Raw genomic sequence first — 27021 nt, forward strand, 5'->3', positions numbered from 1 at the left:
TCCGGCGTTCAAATCCTTTAGAACTCAGCCCTTTCGTGGGCAGGGAGGAGCAGTCACGCCGGGCAGAAGAGGTCGGGGACGTAGTGCCCGACAATCCAATGCACGTCGTCAAGACACCAAGACCACTAACAAACCAGTGGCATGACGGGCTCCCAGCCCATCTCGGATCTCCAATTGTGGGAGCACGCCTTCAGAGCTTTCAGGGGGCGTGGCTGCAGACGTCCACAGATGGGTGGATCCGCAATTTAGTATTAGAGGGTTACAAAATAGAGTTCGATTATCTTCCGACAGGAAGATTTTTCACGACAGGACTGCCTGTGTCGGACGACAAGAAAGCTGTTCTGCAGGTTGCCATTCAGTCTCTGCTGAATGCTGCAGTGATAATTCCGGTCCCTGTGCAGGAACAGGGGCAGGGTTATTATTCCAGTCTGTTTCTGGTACCAAAACCAGATGGCTCAGTCAGGCCAATATTGAACCTAAAAGGTCTCAATCATTACGTCACTTACCACAGATTCAAGATGGAATCTCTCAGGTCAGTAATTGCAGGGTTAGAGCCACAGGAATTCATGATTGCACTAGATCTCAAGGATGCGTATTTGCACATTCCGATTTGGCCACCTCACCAGAGTTTCTTAAGGTTTGCGATAAGACGAGACCATTACCAATTTCAGGCTCTACCGTTTGGCCTCTCATCAGCGCCTCGGGTATTCACCAAGGTAATGTCCGTGATGACAGCTCATCTCAGGTCCCTAGGAGTAATAATTGTTCCGTATTTAGACGATCTACTCATAAAGGCTCCGTCTCAACAATTGCTTCTCCAACATGCCTTACTAACGTACAACGTACTAGTTCAGCACGGTTGGATAGTCAGTTTAAAGAAATCACATCTAATTCCGTGTCAACGACTTCAATTCCTAGGGATGATTCTCGATACAGTAAAACAAAGGGTTTACCTGCCACAACAGAAAGTACAGGGCATTCGTCATCTGGTGCAATTAGTGCTCAAGCCACGCACAGTCTCAGTACATTTGTGCATTCGCCTTCTAGGCACAATGGTGGCGGCTTTCGAAGCACTTCAGTTCGGAAGATTTCACTCACGTCCGTTTCAACTGGAGGTGTTAGCACAGTGGTCGGGATCACATCTGCAGCTGCACCACAGGGTGAGGTTGTCACCACAAGTCAGGGTGTCTCTTCTCTGGTGGTTAAAAATACACAATCTATCTGCAGGGAGACGATTCGGCGTCGCGAATTGGATAATTCTGACAACAGACGCAAGTCTCAGAGGTTGGGGAGCTGTAGTTCAGAGTTATCGGCTCCAGGGCCTCTGGGCGGATCACGAAAGATCGCTATCCATAAATGTTCTGGAACTCAGGGCGATTTACAATGCTCTAAGACAAGCGGTGTACATGTTTCGTTTTCAGACTGTTCAGGTGCAGTCAGACAACGCGACGGCAGTCGCATATATAAACAAACAAGGAGGAACGAGAAGCCGCATGGCTATGCGGGAAGTAGCTCGGATCCTCAGATGGGCCGAATATCACCAGGTGATATTATCGGCAGTGTTCATTCCTGGAGTGGACAACTGGGAGGCAGATTTTCTCAGTCGTCGGGATTTTCATCCAGGAGAGTGGGCATTGAATCCAGAAGTATTTCAGATGTTGATCCAGAAGTGGGGTTACCCTCAGGTGGATCTAATGGCATCCCGCCACAATCATCAGGTGTCAAGATATGTGTCCAGAACAAGAGATCCAGGGGCAGTGGCGGTGGATGCTCTCACAGCCACGTGGCCATACAGCCTTGTGTATCTGTTTCCACCGTTTCCGCTGCTCCCGTTGGTGCTAAAACGGATCAAGAGAGGGTTCGTCACAGTCATTCTAATAGCGCCTCATTGGCCTCGGAGGGCTTGGTTCTCGGATCTCCTCGGGTTACTCGCAGACGATCCGTGGCCACTCCCACTACGTCCGGACCTGTTACAACAGGGTCCGTTCCTTTACCCCGATTTAGCGCGGCTGCGTTTGACGGGGTGGCTGTTGAAAAGGCCATCTTAAGGAAAGAGGGCATTCCTGAGTCTGTTATACCAACCATGGTACGAGCTAGGAAGCCGGTTACGGCAGCTCATTATTATAGAATTTGGCGTACTTATATAGGTTGGTGTGAAGCTCGGAAATTTCCGACATCGTCTTTTAAATTATCCCGTCTTTTGTTATTTTTACAAATGGGGTTAGATGGAGGACTACGTCTTTCCACACTAAAGGTGCAGGTATCTGCGTTGTCAATTTATTTTCAAAGGAAATTGGCCTCGTTGCAGTCAATACATACGTTTCTACAGGGTGTAAAGAGGATACAGCCTCCTTTCATTCCACCTACAGCACCATGGGACTTGAATCTGGTTTTAGATTTCTTACAGTCCGATTACTTTGAACCCTTACAACAAGTGGATATTAAATTTCTCACTTGGAAAACGATTTTTCTTTTAGCCTTAGCTTCGGCTAAGCGTGTTTCAGATTTGGGTGCCTTGTCATGCAAGTCACCGTATTTAATTTTTCATGATGACAGAGCGGAACTTCGGACGAATCCCGCTTTTCTACCAAAGGTAGTGTCGTCTTTTCACATCAATCAACCAATAGTAGTTCCTGTGTTAACAGGAGACTCTGGAACGTTGGATGTGGTTCGCGCATTGCGCATCTATGTTTCCCGAACGTCTACTGTGCGTAAGACAGATACGTTGTTTGTTCTCTATGACGCAGCTAAGAGGGGTTGGCCAGCCTCTAAGCAGACCTTATCCAGATGGATCAAACTGACTATACGTCAGGCTTACCTTTATGCTAAGTTACAGCCACCTACTTCAGTAACAGCTCATTCCACACGTTCTGTGGGGACGTCATGGGCAGCGAGTCGTGGGGCTTCTACGACACAGCTTTGCCGTGCGGCTACTTGGTCGTCAGTGCACACGTTTGTGCGCTTTTACAAGTTTGATACGTTCGCGGCAGCAGCATCTAGCTTTGGCAGTTTAGTGTTACAGGTGCCAAACAGCTCTCCCGCCACGGAGGAGACTTTGGTACATCCCAAGAGTACTCCAGTGACCCCTAGTGGATGAAAAAGAAAATAGGATTTTGGTACCTACCAGGTAAATCCTTTTCTTTGAATCCATAGGGGGCACTGGACGCCCACCCAGAGCAGTTTACCTGTTTTAGGAGTCCAGTGGTTCTTATGGTAACACACTTTCACGACTGGTTTAAATTTAACAAGGGTTAATCAGTTATGGTGTCAACTGTTTAGTTGTCTGTTACGTTGTGTCAACTTTATTGTTGTCTGTGAGACTATATGTAATTCTCCTTTTGTCAATCTCTCTATCGATCCTGTTCGGCTCAGTAAAAAACACTGAAGTGCTGCAGGATATGGAGGGGAGGAGTAGTCTCAAAAATTAATTTATTCAGTGCCTTCTTCCGGTGGAAGCCGTCCATATCCCAAGAGTACTCCAGTGCCCCCTATGGATTCAAAGAAAAGGATTTACCTGGTAGGTACCAAAATCCTATTTTCCCTCACAGAAAGGCTGGAGGGAAGGCTCCCAGGCTCTCCCCTGCACTGCACTACAGAAACAGGGTTAAAACAGAGAGGGGGGGCACTAATTTGGCGTTAGAAATATATAAAAAGATGCTATAAGGGAAAACACTTATATAAGGTTGTCCCTATATAATTATAGCGTTTTTTGGTGTGTGCTGGCAAACTCTCCCTCTGTCTCTCCAAAGGGCTAGTGGGTCCTGTCCTCTATCAGAGCATTCCCTGTGTGTGTGCTGTGTGTCGGTACGTGTGTGTCGACATGTATGAGGACGATGTTGGTGAGGAGGCGGAGCAATTGCCTGTAATGGTGATGTCACTCTCTAGGGAGTCGACACCGGAATGGATGGCTTATTTAGGGAATTACGTGATAATGTCAACACGCTGCAAGGTCGGTTGACGACATGAGACGGCCGACAAACAATTAGTACCGGTCCAGACGTCTCAAAAACACCGTCAGGGGTTTTAAAACGCCCGTTTACCTTAGTCGGTCGACACAGACACGGACACTGAATCCAGTGTCGACGGTGAATAAACAAACGTATTCCTTATTAGGGCCACACGTTAAGGGCAATGAAGGAGGTGTTACATATTTCTGATACTACAAGTACCACAAAAGAGGGTATTATGTGGGATGTGAAAAAACTACCTGTAGTTTTTCCTGAATCAGATAAATTAAATGAAGTGTGTGATGATGCGTGGGTTCCCCCCGATAGAAAATTATTGGCGGTATACCCTTTCCCGCCAGAAGTTAGGGCGCGTTGGGAAACACCCCTTAGGGTGGATAAGGCGCTCACACGCTTATCAGAACAAGTGGCGGTACCGTCTATAGATAGGGCCGTCCTCAAGGAGCCAGCTGACAGGAGGCTGGAAAATATCATATAAAAGTATATACACACATACTGGTGTTATACTGCGACCAGCGATCGCCTCAGCCTGGATGTGCAGAGCTGGGGTGGCTTGGTCGGATTCCCTGACTAAAAATATTGATACCCTTGACAGGGACAGTATTTTATTGACTATAGAGCATTTAAAGGATGCATTTCTATATATGCGAGATGCACAGAGGGATATTTGCACTCTGGCATCAAGAGTAAGTGCGATGTCCATATCTGCCAGAAGATGTTTATGGACACGACAGTGGTCAGGTGATGCAGATTCCAAACGGCACAAAGGTGTATTGCCGTATAAAGGAAGAGGAGTTATTTGGGGGTCGGTCCATCGGACCTGGTGGCCACGGCAACTGCTGGAAAATCCACCGTTTTTACCCTAAGTCACATCTCTGCAGAAAAAGACACCGTCTTTTCAGCCTCAGTCCTTTCGTCCCTATAAGAGTCATATTTGCCCAGGGATAGAGGAAAGGGAAGAAGACTGCAGCAGGCAGCCCATTCCCAGGAACAGAAGCCTTCCACCGCTTCTGCCAAGCTCTCAGCATGACGCTGGGACCGTACAGGACCCCTGGATCCTACAAGTAGTATCCCAGGGGTACAGATTGGAATGTCGAAACGTTTCCCCCTCGCAGGCTCCTGAAGTCTGCTTTACCAAGGTATCCCTCCGACAAGGAGGCAGTATGGGAAAAAATTCACAAGCTGTATTCCCAGCAGGTGATAATCAAATTACCCCTCCTACAACAAGGAAAGGGGTATTATTCCACACTATATTGTGGTACTGAAGCCAGAAGGCTAGGTGAGACCTATTCTAAATCTAAAAAAATTTGAACACTTACAAAGGTTCAAATCAAGATGGAGTCACTCAGAGCAGTGATAACGAACAGGAAGAAGGGGACTATATAGTGTCCCGGGACATCAGGGATGCTTACCTCCATGTCCCAAATTTGCCCTTCTCACTAAGGGTACCTCAGGTTCGTGGTATAGAACTGTCACTGTCAGTTTCAGACGCTGCCGTTTGGATTGTCCACGGCACCCCGGGTCTTTACCAAGGTAATGGCCGAAATGATGATTCTTCTTCGAAGAAAAGGCGTCTTAATTACCCCTTACTTGGACGATCTCCTGATAAGGGCAAAGTCCAGGGAACAGTTGGAGGTCGGAGTAGCACTATCTCGGATACTGCTACAACAGCACGGATGGATTCTAAATATTCCAAAATCGCAGCTGATCCTGACGACACGTCTGCTGTGCCTAGGGATGATTCTGGACACAGTCCAGAAAAAGGTGTTTCTCCCGGATGAGAAAGCCAGGGAGTTATCCGAGCTAGTCAAGAACCTCCTAAAACCAGGAAAAGTGTCAGTGCATCATTGCACAAGGGTCCTGGTAAAAATGGTGGCTTCCTACGAAGCAATTCCATTCGGCAGATTTCACGCAAGAACTTTTCAGTGGGATCTGCTGGACAAATGGTCCGGATCGCATCTTCAGATGCATCAGCGGATAACCCTATATCCAAGGACAAGGGTGTCTCTCCTGTGGTGGTTACAGAGTGCTCATCTTCTAGAGGGCCGCAGATTCGGCATTCAGGATTGGATGCTGGTGACCACGGAGGCCAGCCCGAGAGGCTGGGGAGCAGTCACACAAGGAAAAAATTTCCAGGGAGTGTGATCAAGTCTGGAGACTTTTCTCCACATAAATATACTGGAGCTAAGGGTAAATTTATAATGCTCTAAGCTTAGCAAGACCTCTGCTTCAAGGTCAGCCGGTATTGATCCAGTGGGAAAAACATCACGGCAGTCGCCCACGTAAACAGACAGGGCGGCACAAGAAGCAGGAGGGCAATGGCAAAAACTGCAAGGACTTTTCGCTGGGCGGAAAATCATGTGATAGCACTGTCAGCAGTGTTTCATTCCGGGAGTGGAAACTGGGAAGCAGACTTCCTCAGCAGGCACGACCTCCACCCGGGAGAGTGGAAACTTCATCGGGAAGTTTTTCCACATGATGGTGAACCGTTGGGAAATACCAAAGGTGGACATGATGGCGTCCCGTCTGAACAAAAAACGGGACAGGTATTGCGCCAGGTCAAGAGACCCTCAGGCAATAGCTGTGGACGTTCTGGTAACACCGTGGGTGTACCAGTCGGTGTATGTGTTCCCTCCTCTGCTTCTCATACCTAAGGTACTGAGAATTATAAGACGTAGAGGAGTAAGAACTATACTCATGGCTCCGGATTGGCCAAGAAGGACTTGGTACCCGGAACTTCAAGAGATGCTCACAGAGGACTTATGGCCTCTGCCGCTAAGAAGGGACTTGCTTCAGCAAGTACCATGTCTGTTCCAAGACTTACCGCAGCTGCGTTTGACGGCATGGCGGTGGAACGCCGGATCCTAAGGCAAAAAGGCATTCCGGAAGAGGTCATTCCTACCCTGGTCAAAGCCAGGAAGGAGATGACCGCACAACATTATCACCACATGTGGCGAAAATATGTTGCGTGGTGTGAGGCCAGGAAGGCCCCTCGAAGAAATTTCAACTCGGTCGATTCCTGCATTTCCTGCAAACAGGAGTGTCTATGGGCCTCAAATTGGGGCCCATTAAGGTTCAAATTTCGGCCCTGTCGATTTTCTTCCAGAAAGAATTGGCTTCAGTTCCTGAAGTCCAGAAGTTTGTCAAGGGAGTATTGCATATACAACCCCCTTTTGTGCCTCCAGTGGCACTGTGGGATCTCAACGTAGTTCTGGGATTCCTCAAATCACATTGGTTTAAAACCAGTCAAATCTGTGGATTTGAAGCATCTCACATGAAAAGTGACCATGCTCTTGGCCCTGGCCTGGGCCAGGCGAGTGTCAAATTGGTGGGGTTTTTCTCAAAAAAGCCCATATCTGTTTGTCCATTCGGACAGGGCAGAGCTGCGGACTCGTCCCCAGTTCTCTCCCTAAGGTGGTGTCAGTGTTTCACCTGAACCAGCTTATTGTGGTGCCTTGCGCCTACTAGGGACTTGGAGGACTCCAAGTTGCTGGATGTTGTCAGGGCCCTGAAAGTATAGGTTCCAGGACGGCTGGAGTCAGGAAAACTGACTTGCTGTTATCCTGTATGCACCCAACAAACTGGGTGCTCTTGCTTCTAAGCAGACTATTGCTAGTTGGATGTGTAATACAATTCAGCTTGCACATTCTGTGGCAGGCCTGCCACAGCCAAAATATGTAAATGCCCATTCCACAAGGAAGGTGGGCTCATCTTGGGCGGCTGCCCGAGGGGTCTCGGCTTTACAACTTTGCCGAGCGGCTATTTAGTCAGGGGCAAACACGTTTGTAAAATCCTACAAATTTGATACCCTGGCTAAGGAGGACCTGGAGTTCTCTCATTCGGTGCTGCAGAGTCATCCGCACTCTCCCGCCCGTTTGGGAGCTTTGGTATAATCCCCATGGTCCTTTCAGGAACCCCAGCATCCACTAGGACGATAGAGAAAATAAGAATTTACTTACCGATAATTCTATTTCTCGGAGTCCGTAGTGGATGCTGGGCGCCCATCCCAAGTGCGGATTATCTGCATTACTTGTACATAGTTACAAAAATCGGGTTATTATTGTTGTGAGCCATCTTTTCAGAGGCTCCGCTGTTATCATACTGTTAACTGGGTTCAGATCACAGGTTGTACAGTGTGATTGGTGTGGCTGGTATGAGTCTTACCCGGGATTCAAAATCCTTCCTTATTGTGTACGCTCGTCCGGGCACAGTATCCTAACTGAGGCTTGGAGGAGGGTCATAGGGGGAGGAGCCAGTGCACACCACCTGATCCTAAAGCTTTACTTTTTGTGCCCTGTCTCCTGCGGAGCCGCTATTCCCCATGGTCCTTTCAGGAACCCCAGCATCCACTACGGACTCCGAGAAATAGAATTATCGGTAAGTAAATTCTTATTATTCTGTACCCTGAGGGGGCTAAGTGCGTCAGGATTATTGTTTAATATAGGTGTTACACAGGATATACTTGCTGTGTATTTTTCTCTGTGATTTTCAGTCACCATATACCTCTTGAATTCTCTGTTGGTGCTAATACACTGCACAGGGGGTTCTTGTTAAGGTATTAGACTGCTGATATTGTACTAGGTTGCCCGTAAATTGAGCTTACAGGTATGTCAGCTACAAAGGGCGACGGAGCTGGGGCTGATCACACATTGCGTAGTGGTGATGCTGCAGACACATTAGAGGAATACATAGCAGGTTCTGGGGGTTCTCTACCCCCCAGTGGGACCGTGGCAACGGGGGTTCAAAATGACTCACCTTGGGCTACTTTCTCCACATTATTAAGTACGCTGGTAACTAAACTTACGCCCTCTATGGGACCTCCTGTGGCGGTACAACCGCTTATGGTCCCTGCGGTTAATCCGCCATGGGCAGATCACCTGTCCACTCAGTTACAGCAATAGAACCAATCACTGAATAAACAGAAAACTAACCCTCGCCCGCCTAAGACCAAGGGGTCCTCTAAGCGGGTCATTACTTCCTCACAATCCACCCACGTCCCAGATACCTCGTCTGATGAGGTTGGCGTGTATACTGACCCCACAGACACTGATCCAGATACTTCTGATGGGGAATCTGTCTCACAGGTGGATGTTCCTGACTTATTGGAGGCTATCAGGCTAATTCTTCAAATTACTGATGACCCAGAGCCTGACACTACCTCTAAGAAACCGGACAGATTTAAACATCAGAAGGTTGTTAAACAGGTTTTACCTCATTCTGACCATTTAGTTGACATACGTCGGGAATCCTGGGAAAATCCAGGAAAGAAATTCACACCTCACAAGAAGATGCTAGCTCGCTATCCCCTCGCTGCGGAGCTAAGTAAAAATTGAGAGACACCCCTGCCAGTGGATTCACAAGTGGTGCGGCTGGTGGTGTTCTCGGCTCTGCCTGTAACTACCGTCACTTCTCTAAACGAACTGACGGATAAGTGTGGGGAGGGTTGTTTAAAAGCGATTTACACCCTAGCAGATGCTGTGCATCGACCCACTATTGCAGTGGCTATTGAAGTGTGGGCTCAGGAGGTGGAAGTGGAGCTGCCTTCCAACTTTTCTGATAATGCTAGACAATGGCCCTCATTCTGAGTTGTTCGCTCATTCTTTTTCATCGCATCGCAGCGATTTTCCGCAAACTGCGCATGCGCAATGTTTGCACTGCGACTGCGCCAAGTAAATTTGCTGAGAAGTTTGGTATTTTACTCACGGCATTACGAGGTTTTTTCTTCGTTCTGGTGATCGTAATGTGATTGACAGGAAGTGGGTGTTTCTGGGCGGAAACTGGCCGTTTTATGGGAGTGTGTGAAAAAACGCTGCCGTTTCTGGGAAAAACGCGGGAGTGGCTGGAGAAACGGGGGAGTGTCTGGGCGAACGCTGGGTGTGTTTGTGACGTCAAACCAGGAACGAAACTGACTGAACTGATCGCAGATGCCGAGTAAGTCTGGAGCTACTCAGAAACTGCTAAGAAATTTCTATTCGCAATTTTGAGAATCTTTCGTTCGCAATTTTGCTAAGCTAAGATTCACTCCCAGTAGGCGGCGGCTTAGCGTGTGCAATGCTGCTAAAAGCAGCTTGCGAGCGAACAACTCGGAATGACCACCAATGTCTCTCGTATATTGTCACAGCTTTTCATTACATTAAGGAGGCGGCTTCTGATGCCGGTATTCTGGCGGCCAAGGCTTCTACTACGTCTATTTTGGCTCGCCAGATTCTATGGTTACGGTCCTTGCCTGTAGATCTGGATTCTAATAAAACCCTGGAGGTGCTCCCTTTTAAGGTAGAAATTCTTTTTGGAGAGGACCTCAACAAGATAGTGGCTGACTTAGCTTCTGCTAAAACAGCGTGTCTACCTAGTACTGCTCCTACGGTGCCGAAGGCTAAGAGTACTTCCTTTCGCTCCTTCAGGTAATGCAAAAGGTCAGGCGTACCCGAAACAGGCTCGCACTTCCAAACCCACTAAGCCCAAACCTAAACGGGCGGGCCTCCCTCTGGGGGATCCCAGGGTGGGGGGCCGACTTCTAGGGTTTACCCAGGAATGGTTGAAGACCACTTCCGATGCCTGGGTACGGGAAGTCGTCACTCGAGGTTATGCCCTAGCCTTCAAGAATCGTCCCCCATCGATTTTGCCTGACAGACGTTCCTTCGGATCAGGTGAAGGCAAAAACTCTTCATTCGGTGGTACAGTCCCTCCTGGACACAGGAGTGGTAGTACAGGTGCCTCTGGTTCAGAGAGGCAAGGGGTTCTATTCACTGCTATTCCTAGTCCCGAAACCGAATGGGTCCTCTCGGCCCATTCTCAACCTCAAGTCCTTTGAACAAATATGTGAGGGTCTCCAAGTTTCATATGGAAACTCTTCGCTCTATTGTTCTGGAACCCGGGGATTATATGGTCTCCCTGGACATACAGGATGCTTACCTGCATATTCCTATTGCAATGTCGCATAAGCAGTACCCAAGTTTACCAATTTTGGGCTTTACCTTTTGGTTTGACCAAGGCCCCGCGAGTCTTCATGAAGGTTATGGCGGTAATGACGGCTGTACTCCGCCGTCAAGGTGTTGATCCCGGCGAATTCCCCAGAAATTCTCCTACGCCATCTGATTCTGACTATCCAGTTTCTGCAAGCAAACGGATGGCTCATCAACTGGAAGAAATCTTCCCTGGTCCCTGCTCAGAGCATGGTGCACCTGGGCACGTTGTTGGACACTCGCAACCAGCGGTTGTTCTTGTCTCAGGACAAGGAAGCCTGTTGGTGCCTCGGATAAAGATCCTACTCTACACCCCGATGTTATTCCCTGCGGAACACAGTGTACCTCGCAGAAAGAGCTTTAACAATGGTAAGTTCTTACCATAAATCTCGTTATTTTGTTGCACAACTTTTAGAGGCAATCGCTGCAATGTAGAGATTTCTGTACCTCTCAGTGAGACTTCTACACCAGTAAACAGGTAGCTTGCTTGCACTCCATGTCCCAAACTTATGATGGTCCTCATTGTAATGGTTTCACAATATCCAATCGGATCAAATGAAGTAATGTTCGATGGTGATCACATAAAAAATAAAAATCATATAATAGTGTAATACTGCAAATAAGGGGCCTAATACAGACTTGATCGCTAGGGTGCGTTTTTTGCATCCCTGCGATCAGGTAGTCGCCGCTTACAGGGGGAGGGGGGGAATTCGCTATGCAGGGGTGCGATCGCATGTGCAGAGAGCTGCACAAACAAAACTTTGTGCTGTCTCTGCACAGCCCAGGACATGCTCTTCCAGTGCGATGATCGTCAGAAACCCTCCCTTCAAACGCCTGTTCCCTCCTGCGTTTCTCCGGACACTCCCTGAAAACGGTCAGTTGCCACCCACAAATGGCCTCTTCCTTTCAGTCATCTTGTGATTGCCCATGCGATTACTTTTCTCGCACATCCCGTCGCTGCCCGGCACTCCCCATCTCTGTCCACCGACGTGCCTGTGCATTGCGGTGCATACGCATGTGCAGTTCAGACTAGATTTCAGGCTGTACGAAAACACAGCCTAGCTATCAGGTCTGAATTACCCCCAAAATCGATTTATACCAATTGGTGATTGAAGGTTAAAAAAAATTGTGCAAATAGTCCTTCCTCTAAGTCGACACCCAAATGATAACAGATGCAAGCTATGGAAATTCTTACATGTATGCTTACTTGTAACAAATGGATGTGAAGCACATAAAGGTTTCTTTGAACTTCTATTAGGTCCTCGCTGGATATTAATGGGAGCAGATGTTTCATTTCACATGGATATAACCAAAAAGGGACCATATTAGAATCCAAAATTATTATTAGAGAATGGCATATAAACAGAATTGGACAGGGCAGCCATACCATAATAATGTTATATAGAATCCACTGGAAGAAGATGTAACCCAGGTATCATTATACAGTGGGCTTAGAAATATATACTGAGGACCATCGTAAGTTTGGGACATTTTGGAGCGCAAGTGAGATTGTAACTTTTTCTTCTATATGTATGTGTTATAGGTTGGCGACTTATCTTGTACCATCTCGTGCTGCTTCATTGTGCAGCGCCATTGGAGGAATTGTTTTTTCATTGAACAGGTAGCTTGGCCCAGTCTAAGCAAAGTGCTCCAGCTGTCTCCGGTTTGATGAGTGCTTTGTTCAGACTGCACGTGTCTGCTGTTTCCATAGATGTTCAGTTCAGGGCTCATTTGAAGATTTCAGAATAGTCAAATGTTTTGTTCTGATCCATTCTTGGGAGCTTTTAGTTGTGTGTTTTGGGACATTGTCCTGTACGTAGGGAAGCCAATCCCAGGCCATTTTTTCAATCCCGGGTATCGGGATTGAAAAATGGTCAATCCCGGGATTCCCAGGATACCCGGGATTGGCTTTAGACTGTGTCCGGCCGCCCCCCACGCCCCGCCCCTCCCGCCCTGCAGACATAATAAAACCCGTACCTGCACAGCCAGTTAGTGGGTGATGAGGAGCCGGCGGGTGAGTGCAGCGGAGCCGGCGGGTGAGTGTAGGGGAGCCGGGAGAAGGCGGTGGATGAAGACCGCCGTACTTTCCGGCTCGGCGGCTGCTGAAAGCGCAGCGTGACCTCACAGTCACAGGTCACGCTGCGCAGGGGGAGACAGGAGGAGGGAGCCGGGCAGCGTCTTAGCGTCCTGATGACGCTCAACGCTGATCCCTCAATCCACGGGATTGGAGCTTCCAAACCCGGGATTGAATCCCGGCCGTTTTTGGGCCTAAATCCCGGGATCCCGCCGATCCCGATCCTGGGATTGGCCTCCGTACCTGTAGGAGGACCACTGACCTGCAGCTGAGACAGAGCTTCTGACACTGGGCAGTATGTTTCACCCTGGAATGCCTTGATAGTCTTGAGATTTTATTGTGCCCTGCACAGTTTCAGGGTACACCATGCCAGACCAGCCAAGTAACCCCAAAACGTAACCAAGCCTTCTCCATAAACAAGAAGTAACCTGCAATTTTGAAAATATAAAAAAAAAACACATAATACTGTAGAAGAGCCTCATAAATAAGACAAAATGTATTAAATAAAACAGTATAACAATAAATTGCAAGGAAAACATATGAAAGGCTAATTAGCCATATATTCTTCCTTTTTATAAGTTCCATAAGCCCACATTTGTGTCCCAGTTGGTGCAGTGACAAATAACCTCTATTTCTTCAAAGTACAGGTATGTGTATAACGTGTTTTACCTGTTTAGGATCAAGTCAATGTAAACAAATTAAGGTTAGGGCTATTTCCCAAGCGCCGGTTTTTTTTTTCCATCCGGCAGTGTCTTTCACACACAACGGCTTTGAGCCGTGTTTAATGCTGAGCGCATGCGCAGCAGCAGCGACACAACAAAAAACAGGTTTGTGAGAAAGAGACCATTCACACACTCCACTGCCTTCAGGGATGCACACGCCCACAGCCCAGCAGCCGTCCTATTCAGTGGATATTTCCGGCTGCAACACGGCGACCGTGTCGTGTGAAAGGACCCGATGGGCTTATGTATTCATTACAATCCCGACACGGTAAAAAGCCGTTCAGGAATTTGCCGTGCCGACTAGTGTGTAAGGGGCCTTAAGCTAATATAGCTTAGAACTCTAGACGTCCTAGCTGTTATTATCTGGCTCATAAATAAGGTCCTTGTTGGTTTCTTAATTTAAAATGTAGTTACAGCAGTAGTTGTGAAATAGGCAAATTACTGTCCGTAACAGATTTTAAGACTACTGTCACCGGATCTCCAAATATAGTACCAATGGCTGGTGTATTTCAGTGAACGATATGAGAGGTAGGATTATAATTTTTGGGTTGACTAGTTTCTGTGTTAGACACTTTTCTCAAATGAACAGCTAGCAAAGCGAGCCTCCTCTATATTTCATAGTAGAGATATGGCCCCGGATTTAATAAAGTCAGAGTTTGGCGGGCGTGTGGCATGCCGGCCGAATTTGGGCATTTATTTTTATTTTTTTATAAAGGGGCCCATGCCTTGTACATGATTGCCTCTTTAAACACTTAACTGACGATTTTTCCCAAAAAAAAACTGCTCCGAAATTGTCAGGTTTTTTATGAGTGAATTAGATGAAGAACATGAATTTAACCCTATCCAAAATGATCCCCCCCCCCCCCCCCCCAAACATCGAGCGGGAACATCGTGACCATCGGTACCATTGCAACTTTACTTTTTAGATCCTGGACAGCCTCCAGGTATACAAGGGGGGTCTGGGGGTGGCTTGGGGGGGGTTAATTTACACTCCCCAGCGGCTGCCATTGTCTGCAGCCGCTGGGGATCCTGCCATGCTGACCGATCAGCAATGATCGGCAGCATGGCAGACATAGGGAAAGGGTGCAGGGAGGCAGAGGGACCTTCCGATCCCTCTGACAGCAGCAGCGGAGGGAAATTTCCCTTCCCTGACGCTGCTAACACAGTTTATCTGACTGGTCGCATCCTGTGCGACCAGGTCAGATAAAGCACTTGCAGGCTGGTCACATCTGATCTGGGGGTTAAAATACTTTTACCTGTATGTTTGAAAAATGACAGGAGCTGGTTGGATGGTACTTTATCTCTATCTTTCTATTTTGATCTCTCTCCAGGGTTTAGTACATAGACCCCATGTTACAAAAATAGTGGTAATCTCAGTGAATCCTTCCTGATAAAAGTGATGGCTACCTTTTTAATGTTTTCTTGTTGGCAGAACAGGTTATAAAATCAATTTATAGAGCCCATCTACAATGGACATATAAAATACAGATTCATATTTGTAGCCTCTTGCACACTATTAGTCTTGCTTATGTAAAGGATTTTTGTATGTCCTATTTAAATCCCCAAACCTTGTGGCCACACTTAAAATAATCCCAGATTATCATCAGTATCATATTTACTTGGGTCCAGGCAGCCGTTATTTAGGTTTTCTGTAAATGACCTTTAAGAACTGACATTCAGCTTGACATAGAACACGCCTCGTCAGGTCACGGTGCTCTGATTGTCTCTTGAAATATGTCTTTCTGCATCTTTGGTTGCAATATTGAAGATGTACACCGAAAGCCAGCTGAATATGCTTACTGCAAGCCTACAGTCCCTGTGTCTGGGCAGTGTAGTGCAGTCTGGGATCCTTGCTGATCTTGGCAGTGCAGGAGAGGGAGGAGGAGAGGAGGGTTTGCAGAGGACCACACTCACAAAGGCATTTTCTCCATTCTGCAGCAAAGTGAGCTGCAGTCCTCCTGCAGGACTCCCTACAAAACCCTGTGATTCAGGTATATACTCAGGTTAATAATCTTTGAGATAATCTAAAGTCTTTACTCTTTTTTTTTTTTTGTGTATAATTAATTTGTGGTAATTTTATAATCTGCTAATTTAAAGACGTTTTATAATAACCATTGCAATGAATGGAAATGTATGCCGTATAGATGGAAATTAGATGGGAACTGGGCTTTGTTCTGTGTTCTACAGCATTGTATTGGTAACGTGCATATAGGATCAGGTGCCCTTTATGGTGTGTCCTAGAACAGGGCTGCAGCAGATGTAGAGAGTAGGACTGTTAGATGTCACTGGGAGAATACAGACTGCACGTCTTGTGTTAGATGACAGTCTGTTAGTCATACACTCATTTATATTAAAGCTATTTCTAATAGAGCTGTTATTGGTAATGAAGAAACTGCAGATCTGCACTGATTATTGGACTACTAGGAAATGTAAAGTTAATTGCAGAGTGTGGAGCTGCTTTGTTTAAACTCTAACTTAATGGGTCACTGATGGTATCTGTGGGCTATTTGGCAGGGATATTGGTTATGGAGTGTGAGGTTTAAACCATGGAAGCACTGGGACTGCAGCAACTGTTATATATAAGGATGCAGTTATCGGCTGGCTACTGTACAAACATTGTCACATTCTCTCCTCTCAGCTGCTCTGATGTCTAGTACAGAAGTGTAATGATGGAGTGGGATTGCCTCGGATAGAGGACAGAGAACCCACATGACCCCAGCTTCCTGATGACGGCACTTTTTTGTCCCAAGCTCCTTTCCAGAGCTTTTTCTCCCCTTTTTCGAACATGGCAGGACATTGGCACAACATTGTTCTTCGCTGAAGTTAAAGGGAATCCACATTGCAGACACAGCGCAGCTGGAGTTATCGCAAGAGAAACCCAGGGGTTTGCAGGAGGACGCCAGAGATGCAGGCATGATTCTGGTATCTTTGGAGATCTAAAGATGAACTCTTCCTTTGACGGAACTAACACCAACAGCAGTCTGTTCTGTCTTTTGGGCATAGGATCTCATGAAGCTTTGTCAGTTTGCCTTCTGGAAGTGGGAATCATCATCTTCCTGACTATATTAATCATCTCTGGCAATTTGATAGTTATCTTTGTCTTCCATTGTGCTCCCCTCCTCAACCACCACACCACCAGTTACTTCATTCAGACGATGGCCTACGCTGACCTTCTAGTTGGAGTTAGCTGCTTGGTACCTTCTTTCTCTTTGTTGCACCACACTGTCCTGCTACCAGAGCACATTGTGTGCAAGATGTTTGGGTATGTAGTGTCTGTCCTGAAGAGCGTGTCCATGACATCTTTAGCCTGTATCAGCATCGACCGATACATAGCGATAACCAAACCACTCGCATACAGTACATTAGTCACGGCATGCCGTCTACGCTTCTGCATTCTGTTGCTGTGGATATATTCGTGTGCTATATTTTTACCTTCATTTCTAGGCTGGGGAAAGCCGGGTTACCACGGAGACGTATTTCGGCCATGTGCTGACTCATGGCATACCAGTCCCTACTTCACCTCTTTTATTGTGGTAATGCTCTATGCCCCAGCGGCTACCACTGTGTGTTTCACATACTTCAACATTTTTCGCATCTGCCAGCAGCACACCAAGGAGATTAACGACAGGCGCGTGCGCTTCAGCTCGACTGACAACGAGCCTGCCCAGGGACAACCTAACCCAGAGAAGCGCTATGCAACTGTCCTCTTTCGCATTACCAGCGTGTTCTACATTCTGTGGTTGCCCTACATTATCTATTTCCTGCTGGAGAGTTCCAAAGTCTACACCAATCAGACTGCTTCCTTTCTCACGACCTGGTTAGCAATCAGCAACAGTTTCTGCAACTGTGTCATCTACAGCATGTCCAACAGCGTTTTTCAAAAGGGATTGAAGCGCCTCTCTGGGGCCATTTGTGCTTCTTGTTCCAGACAAGGGCAAAGCCATGATGTTACTGTTCATAAGAGACCCACAGATGACTGCAACCCCTAAATATCCCAAACCATGTGATATCCCTACAGATTTACACAGAGACTGGAGAAAATAAACAACTTTATTACAAATTAGTACAAAATTTGACGATGGGATTGCTATATTAAAGAGGCATTGGAACAGTATCGATGATAAAAGAATCTACTGCTTCAGTCTCTCTGTGGACCTACCTGTAGCCAAATTATGTTGTAGAATTCTGAAAATAGAGCTTGTGGCTCTTGTAGTTTGTGGTTATCTGACATATTTTTCTACTGTATCAGGGCATCACATAACAATGTGCTCTATTAATCTAAGTGGGATGTAGTTACCAACCAATCTAAGCATATTCTGCTTTGGTCTTCTACCTAGTTAACATTACAGAAGCTGCAGAGATGCATTGCTGCTTTCTGCATATTCCCCTGCCAGTGAAACAGTCACCACTGTGAGGTTTGTGCACTCCCCCAGCCCCCCACCCATCCCCAGTGTATGTAAACGAGCAAAATATTTGGATCCCACTTGAGCTGGATTTTTCTGCTACCATAATGGGTTACGCTTTCTGTAACGTGTATTTAAACTTTTAGAGCCAAGGAAGCTTTAGGCCTTTCATCTTTAGAAGCTCATCTGTGATAGACTTATCTTGTCTATCTTGTTACATGTATAGGTAATTTGGTTCCAACAAATTGAATGCAATATTTTTCTAAGTGGGGAAAAAATATATATATATTATGGATAATATTTAAAAAGCTTTTGACCACTGGAATTTTTTTTAAATGTACTTTAAAGACTTTTTTTGCTTAAAGTCTTTTGTAAGAGTGTTTTAGGGCAGTGACATGTAATGTGTTCTACCCTTCAAAGGGGGCTAAAGCAACATGTGACACTTCAGTAATTGCTGTGCAATTCCCAGGTCATAGTTAAGCAGCATGCTGGGAGTTGCAGTTCAGCAACAGCCGGATGATTACAAGCGGCCTAAGCCTACGATTAAGCTTCTCATGAAAGCTTTGCCCTGCACGTCCTTCTGGCAGCAAAATTGTTAAAGTTGTGATGTTCTATACAAAATGAATGTTCTGTTTCAGTTGAAATGTGTAAATTATGCAAAGGAAAAAATAGACATTTTCCCTGAAGCTTTCATTGCATCCTCGTTTTTTCATCAGTCCAAGCAAAATGACATCTGCACGTTTAGCTTTCATTATTGGGACATGACTTCGCAATGTTTCTTCTTGAAAGCACTGTCCTAGAAAAACAATCTTTAGGTTAGTGTGGAATGACCTTACTGGATGTTACTTTTTCAAGCTTGCTTCTATTTCCCATGGAATCCTAAAATTACATTGAGATGTTTGGCATCTATCCCTCTTATCAGAATTTAAGTGAGAAGTTTCTATATAAGGAATAAGACCCTGGGTAGAAGAATGATGGTGGATCAGTCCTAGTAAGTTTGTGTTCTACAAAGAGCATTAGATGGGGCACCTGCTTTAGCTGCCTCCATTTAGCCTTTTACGGAGCACCCTGTTTACTAGCCAGAGGTAAGGCTTTGCATAGGATTAAAGGGGCAGATGTATTAACCATGGAGGAGGGATAAAGAAGTGATGAAGCAGAGATAAGTGCAAGGTGATAACGCACAAACCAGTCAGCTCCTAACTGTCATTTTTCAAATCCGTAATGATTGGCTGGTGCGTTATCACCTTGCGCTTATCACTGCTTTATCACTTCTTTATCCCTTCCTCAGGTTAATACATCTGCCCCATTGAGGGTATGGTGGCCAATACCGGGATTGGGATCGGTGGTATCCCGGGATTCCGGCCTAAAATTGTCCGGGGATTCAATCCCGGGATTAGATCTTCCAATCCCTGGGATTTCGGGATTGGCCACCCCACCAGTATACTTTTTTTTTTCTATGCTGGACAGCGTTGAGCGTCCTCAGGAGACTCCGATGCTGCCCGGCTTACGTTGCTCAGCTCCCAGTGCCGCCGGCTGTGCGCACTGCGCAGCGTGATGTGAAGTCATAGGTCAGGCTGCGCAGCCAGCTGCCCACCGCCCGCCAGCCGGTCCTCCTCTCCTGTACTTCCCCGAATCTCACCACCTACTGCAAGTGGCCCACCCCCAGGTTACGGTGAGTTTTGTGGACTGGGCAAGGAAGGGGGGGGGGGGGGGGGGAGAGCCACATTGAAGAGACTCCAATTCCGGGAATCCCGAAATTGATAATTTTTCAGACCCGACCCCCGGGATTGAAAAAATGGCCTGGGATTGGCCACCCTAATTAAGAGTACGTGGGGATATTTATTTGTACTACAGGCCGGCCTGTGTTCAGCATTTGGTCTACTTTAATGTATGCAGTCCAGAGAAGTTTAACATTTCCTGTGTTGTCCAGACAGTAGACTGACCTTCAGCACAAGTAAAAGTAATCATTAATTTGTGACAGTGATTGACACTATAACAATATTCTTCACTGTAACTGTAACTAATACTAGGTCAGTCATTTATGCAGCATGTTCTGTTTGTACATAATATAACATACCATAGAATGGTAGCCACATACTGTCTTAACAAGTGTTCCAGGCGTGTTAATGTGAGGTGGTTATGTCCTCTATTACTGGCGGTGGAATTTAGAACACTACTTACACTATGTACAGTACATATCTTGTGTCCACAGTGAATGATTACTCCCTAAAGAATTACTGCCACCACAGTTATCAGTATTGGGCAGCCACTGCCCAGCAGTAAAAAAGGGTGAAGGGGGCAGTTAAAGAAAAAAGTAACAAACTATCTGCCCCCAATCAGTGGTACACTAGCAATGTGTACAGAAACTAGAATATATTGGTTTTAAATCAATGTGTGAAATACATTTTCTAACTGGATAAAAGCTATTGCTCCCAATGCTGAGAAGGTTTGACACTATCCAAAAGGGAAACACCCTGCCAAGCTGTCTTTTTCCTCCTCATTGTGTTGTGGTATTCGCCTGAGAACTGTAGTTGTTACTTTTTTGTTTGTTTGTTTTTTATACCCATAAGAAACTGTTCTCCCTTCACTTCAATAATGCAATACATAATTGGAATAGATAATTATACAATTATGCTACTAAAGAGAAATTTAGCGGTCAAAGAACAATACAGGTTGGATAAGGGATATTATCCAAAATGCTTGGGACCAGAAGTATTTTGGATATGGGATTTTTCCGTATTTTGGAATAATTGCATACCATAATAAGATATCATGGCGATGGGACCTAAATCTAAGCATAGAATGCATTTATGTTTCATATACACCTTATACACACAGCCTGAAGGTCATTTAATACAATATGTATAATAACTTTGTGTATTAAACAAAGTTTGTGTACATAGAGCCATCAAAAAACAAAGGTTTCACTATCTCACTCTCACTCAAAAAAGTCCGTATTTCGGAATATTCCGTATTTCGGAATATTTGGATATGGGATACTCAACCTGTACTAAAATTGACATCAGTAGTTCACAGAATGAAAATATTATTCCAGTATAACGGATTCTATAAAAATGCTAAACTACTGCTCTGGATATCACGATAAACCATCTACTGTTAATAAGAAGTTAAAGTTCAATTAATTGTGTGGTCCTATGAAAAATAGAGGGTCTCCATTCCTAGATACTGAATCGTGCCAAAGTTATTACACACTTTTTTTTTCTGTTAAGGGTAATATAGATACCTCTATAGGTAGAGGTAAAAACCAAGCTATACATTTCATATGAAGTTAGACGTGTTCAGATTTTATTTTTCTTTTGGTATGTTTTACTTTTTATCTTTTTAAATGCTCATTTTTTTTTTCTTTTTGAATGTTTTGTTCTTTTTTTTTTTTTCATCCAGAGAAACATTGAGTCAGAACAGACTCTGCGTTTTCTCCCCGATTGTGCACACCAGGATATATCCAACTCCCTCATACACCCCGGGTAAAGTACAACGGGCATCTGCACTACCAAGTACATACTGTGTGTGAGATTTGTTTTTTTTCGTATGGAATCTATGTAGAATACATTTTAAATTAAATGTGAAAACGTGCATTGCAGCCTTTATAAAATGATTTGTAGATATCCTCATGCCATGTCAGCAGTGCCAGATGACATCTATAATCTTACCTGCTTCACTACCAGATATTGCCCTGTTAGCAACCTTTTTTACATGTCTGCTAGCAGTTTTCTCATTTATATAAAGTAATCTGCATTTTATGTTTAGTGGCATATCAGTACTGCAGTCGAGTGCTACAAGAGCATAACTATTGGTACCCTCTCGGGATCTTCTGGTAAGAGAGAGGAGGTTAATTTCTTCTGTCACATGTGACTTCACTTTGTAAACTGTTTTTATTTTTAGTTTGGGTCATATTTTCTCTTGCAAGAATTGCAGATTATGGTGATAGAAGCATCACTGTCGTCCATTAATTTTGTTTTTGTCTTGATGAGTATATCCAACTGTTTTGCCTGGTTGCCAAACCACTGGAGCTGTGCAAGGACCTGCATATCCCAAATTGTGCTGATTGAGTTCTTCTTTTTCCAAATGATTTGAACGCAAATTATCCCATACTTTTGTAAGGATATTTCATTGATCAAAAACTAAATTGGAATAGAAAGATACAAGTACACAGGAGTATTGCCATTAATCAATACCACGATAATGTTTATATCAAGCAACTAGCTGTTCTACCTGCTCTTCACACGGGTGTTTCTGATTTTCACAGTTGTAAATATAAATCAGTGTTAAAAATGTATATCTATAGAGCTATAAATTTGAGACGTGTGAATGTAAGTAAATATAAATCCAAGGTTCTTGGCATTGCCCTAAGACGGTGCTACCCCGTCGGAGGAAACATCACAGAGTGCCGGCTCCTGGGCCGTGGCATCCTCCCTGCAGTCTTAGCCTGCTGCTGCTGCAGCAGGCATGGGACACTGCAGGTGGCTGCGGTTATCGGGGATTTCGTGAAACCAAATCCCCGGAAGCATCAAAACGGGGCAGTTTCTACCGAAAACACACAGGTTTCACTGAACCTGTGTGTTTTCAGGAGATAATGTATTTTTTTTTTTTTTTTTTACAGGCGATCTAATAGGATATATATATATATATATATATATATATATATATATATATATATATTTGTATTCTTGCACGATCTAATAAGAGGTCATGGGCAGATATGGTTAGACAATTTAGTTTTTGATGCAAAGTTTGTATAACAAATATGTAAAACCAAAGGCGCTACTATGAGAGGTTTCTACAAAGCAGCTGTGAAAGAATGGAAGATAGTCAGTCTCCCAATAACAATGTAATAGAAAGATATAAGTACACAGCACTATCGTCATATAATCAATACAAAGATGATGTTTATTTCAATAACAATTGTAATATATAATTGTAGAAACAAGTAAAACTGGACAAATATAATAGCCTACAGAATTTGGAATAAAATCCAAAAATATTGGGCATATAGATTGGTCAGTTCAGCAATAAGGCTCTTAGCCCTTGTGGGCAACAGTTCAGCTATAGATGAAATTACCGGCTGACTTGGGCCAGGACAGTGGGCATTTCCAGAAGAAACGTCTTTATTACTAAGAGGACAGCGTGCTCCATTCCAGCTTTCCAACTGTTAAGGTGCATACACACTGGGCGTTTTCTCTGACGTCCTAAGTGGATGCTGGGACTCCGTAAGGACCATGGGGAATAGCGGCTCCGCAGGAGACTGGGCACAACTAAAGAAAGCTTTAGGACTACCTGGTGTGCACTGGCTCCTCCCACTATGACCCTCCTCCAGACCCCAGTTAGAATCTTGTGCCCGGCTGAGCTGGATGCACACTAACCTGAGCTCCTAGAAAGAAAGTATATTTTAGGTTTTTTATTTTACAGTGAGATCTGCTGGCAACAGACTCACTGCAGCGAGGGACTAAGGGGAGAAGAAGCGAACCTACCTGACTGGAGATAGTTTGGGCTTCTTAGGCTACTGGACACCATTAGCTCCAGAGGGATCGAACACAGGACCCGACCTCGATCGTTCGGTCCCGGAGCCGCGCCGCCGTCCCCCTTACAGAGCCAGAAGCAAGAAGTGGTCCGGAAAATCGGCGTCAGAAGACCTCGGTCTTCAACAAGGTAGCGCACAGCACTGCTGCTGTGCGCCATTGCTCCTCATGCACACCTCACACTCCGGTCACTGATGGGTGCAGGGCGCTGGGGGGGGTGGCCCTGAGCAGAAATATAAACACCTTGGCTGGCAAATCATCACAATATATAGTCCCAGGGCTATATATGTGATAAATTACCCCTGCCAGAATTCCTATAAAAAGCGGAAGAAAAGTCAGCCGAAAAAGGGGCGGGGCTAACTCCCTCAGCACACTGGCGCCATTTTTTCTTCACAGTGCAGCTGGAAGACAGCTCCCCAGGCTCTCCCCTGTAGTTTTCAGGCTCAAAGGGTTAAAAAGAGAGGGGGGGCACTAAATTTATGCGCAATATGTGTATACAAGCCGCTATTGGGGGAAAAATCACTCAGTTATAGTGTTAATCCCTGCATTATATAGCGCTCTGGTGTGTGCTGGCATACTCTCTCTCTGTCTCCCCGAAGGACTTTGTGGGGTCCGGTCCTCAGTCAGAGCATTCCCTGTGTGTGTGCGGTGTGTAGGTACGGCTGTGTCGACATGTTGGATGAGGAAGGTTACGTGGAGGCGGAGCAGAGGCCGATAAATGGGATGTCGCCCCCTGTGGGACTGACATCAGAGTGGATGGATAGGTGGAAGGTATTAACCGACAATGTCAACTCCTTACATAAAAGGCTGGATGACGTAACAGCTGTGGGACAGCCGGCTTCTCAGCCCGCGCCTGCCCAGGCGTCTCAAAGGCCATCAGGGGCTCAAAAAACGCCCGTTACCTCAGATGGCAGACACAGATGTCGACACGTAGTCGGACTCCAGTGTCGACAATATTGAGACATATACACAATCCACTAGGAACATCCGTTGCATGATCTCGGCAATGAAAAATGTGTTACACATTTCTGACATGAACCCAAGTACCACATAAAAGGGGTTTTATGTTTGGGGAGAAAAAGCAGCCAGTGTTTTGTTCCCCCATCAGATGAGTGAATGAAGCGTGGGTTCCCCCGATAAGAAACTGGTAATTTCTAAAAAGTTACTGATGGCGTACCCTTTCCCGCCAGAGGATCGGTCACGTTGGGAGATATCCCCTAGGGTGGATAAGGCGCTCACACGTTTGTCAAAAAAGGTGGCACTGCCGTCTTAGGATACGGCCACTTTGAAGGAGCCTGCTGATAAAAAGCAGGAGGCTATCCTGAAGTCTGTATATACACACTCAGGTACTATACTGAGACCTGCAATTGCCTCCGCATGAATAGTGCTGCTGCAGCGTGGTCTAATACCCTGTCAATATTAATACCCTAGACAGAGATAATATTTTGCTAACATAGAGCATATTAAAGACGTCGTCTTATATATGAGGGATGCACAGAGGGATATTTGCCGGCTGGCATCCAGAATTAAGGCAATGTCCATTCTGCCAGGAGGGTATTAGAGACCCGGCAGTGGACAGGTGATGCTGACTTTAAAAGGCACATGGAGATTCTGCCTTATAAGGGTGAGGAATTGTTTGGGGATGGTCTCTGGGACCTCGTATCCACAGCAACAGCTGGGAAGAAATTTTTTTACCTCAGGTTTCCTCACAGCCTAAGAAAGCACCGTATTTTCAGGTACAGTCCTTTCGGCTTCAGAAAAGCAAGCGGGTCAAAGGCGCTTCCTTTCTGCACAGAGACCAGGGAAGAAGGAAAAAGCTGCACCAGACAGCCAGTTCCCAGGATCAAAAATCTTCCCCCGCTTCCTCTGAGTCCACCGCATGACGCTGGGGCTACACAGGTGGAGACAGGTGCGGTGGGGGCGCGTCTCGGGAACTTCAGGGACCAGTGGGCTTGCCCACAGGTGGATCCCTAGGTTCTGCAAGTAGTATCACAGGGATACAAGCTGGAGTTCGAGGCGACTCCCCCTCGCCGTTACCTCACATCAGCCTTGCCTGCTGCCCTCGGAGAAAGGGAGGTAGTACTGGCAGCAATTCACAAGCTGTACTTCCAGCAGGTGAAATCAAGGTACCCCTCCTTCAACAAGGCCGGGGTTACTATTACAAAATGTTTGTGGTACCGAAACCAGACGGTTCGGTGAGACCCATTCTAAAATTGAAATCCTTGAACACTTATATACGAAGGTTCAAGTTCAAAATGGAATCGCTCAGGGCGATTATTGCAAGCCTGGAGAATTTCATGGTATCACTGGACATCAAGGATGCTTACCTGCATGTCCCTATTTACCCTCCTCACCAGGAGTACCTCAAAATTGTGGTACAGGTTTGTCATTACCAATTCCAGACGTTGCAGTTGGTCTGTCCCCGGCACCGAGGGTATTTACCAAGGTAATGGCCGAAATAATTATCCCGTACTTGGACGATCTCCTTATAAAGGCGAGGTCCAGGGAGCAGTTGTTCGTCGGAGTAGCACTATCTCGGGAAGTGCTACAACAGCACGGCTGGATTATGAATATTCCAAAGGCGCAGCTGGTTCCTACGACGCGTCTACTGTTCCTGGGTATGGTTCTGGACACAGAACAAGAATAAAGGGTTTCTCCCGGAGGAGAAGTCCAAGGAGTTGTCGTCTCTAGACAGAGACCTCCTAATACAAATACAGGTGTCGGTGCATCAATGCACGCGAGCCCTGGGAAAGATGGTAGCTTCTTACGAAGAAATTCCATTCGGCAGGTTCCATGCAAGGATCTTCCAGTGGGATCTGTTGGACAAGTGGTCCGGGTCGCATCTTCAGATGCATCGGCGGATAACCCTGTCTCCAAGGGCCAGGGTGTCGCTGTTGTGGTGGCTGCAGAGTGCTCATCTTCTAGAGGGCCGCAGATTCGGCATACAGGACTGGGTCCTGGTGACCACGGATGCCAGCCTTCGAGGCTGGGGGGCAGTCACACAGGGAAGAACCTTCCAAGGACTATGGACAAGTCAGGAGACTTCCCTACACATAAATATTCTGGAACTAAGGGCCATTTACAATGCCCTAAGTCAGGCTAGACCCCTGCTTCAACACCGGCCGGTGCTGATCCAGTCAGACAACATCACGGCGGTCGCTCATGTAAACCGACAGGGCGGCACAAGAAGCAGGATGGCGATGGCAGAAGCCACAAGGATTCTCCGATGGGCGGAAAATCATGTGTTAGCACTGTCAGCAGTGTTCATTCCCGGAGTGGACAACTGGGAAGCAGACTTTCTCAGCAGACACGATCTCCACCCGGGAGAGTGGGGACTTCATTCAGAAGTCTTCCAAAT

The 27021-nt window shown here is 46.0% G+C and overlaps 2 protein-coding genes across 2 annotated transcripts in view; both read left to right on the plus strand.

Annotated features, from left to right (window-relative positions):
* LOC134948686 (rab GTPase-activating protein 1) overlaps positions 1-27021 on the plus strand; it is a 437656-nt gene that overhangs the window by 188448 nt on the left and 222187 nt on the right. The window lies entirely within an intron of this gene.
* LOC134947529 (probable G-protein coupled receptor 21) lies at positions 15482-18812 on the plus strand. Its single transcript, XM_063935579.1, has 2 exons — positions 15482-15714; positions 16362-18812. Exon 2 carries the CDS (start codon positions 16450-16452, stop codon positions 17710-17712), a length of 1263 nt encoding a protein of 420 aa, XP_063791649.1. The 5' UTR covers positions 15482-15714; positions 16362-16449; the 3' UTR covers positions 17713-18812.

Source organism: Pseudophryne corroboree, chromosome 8 (genome assembly GCF_028390025.1).
Source record: "Pseudophryne corroboree isolate aPseCor3 chromosome 8, aPseCor3.hap2, whole genome shotgun sequence".
NCBI classification, from domain to species: domain Eukaryota; kingdom Metazoa; phylum Chordata; class Amphibia; order Anura; family Myobatrachidae; genus Pseudophryne; species Pseudophryne corroboree.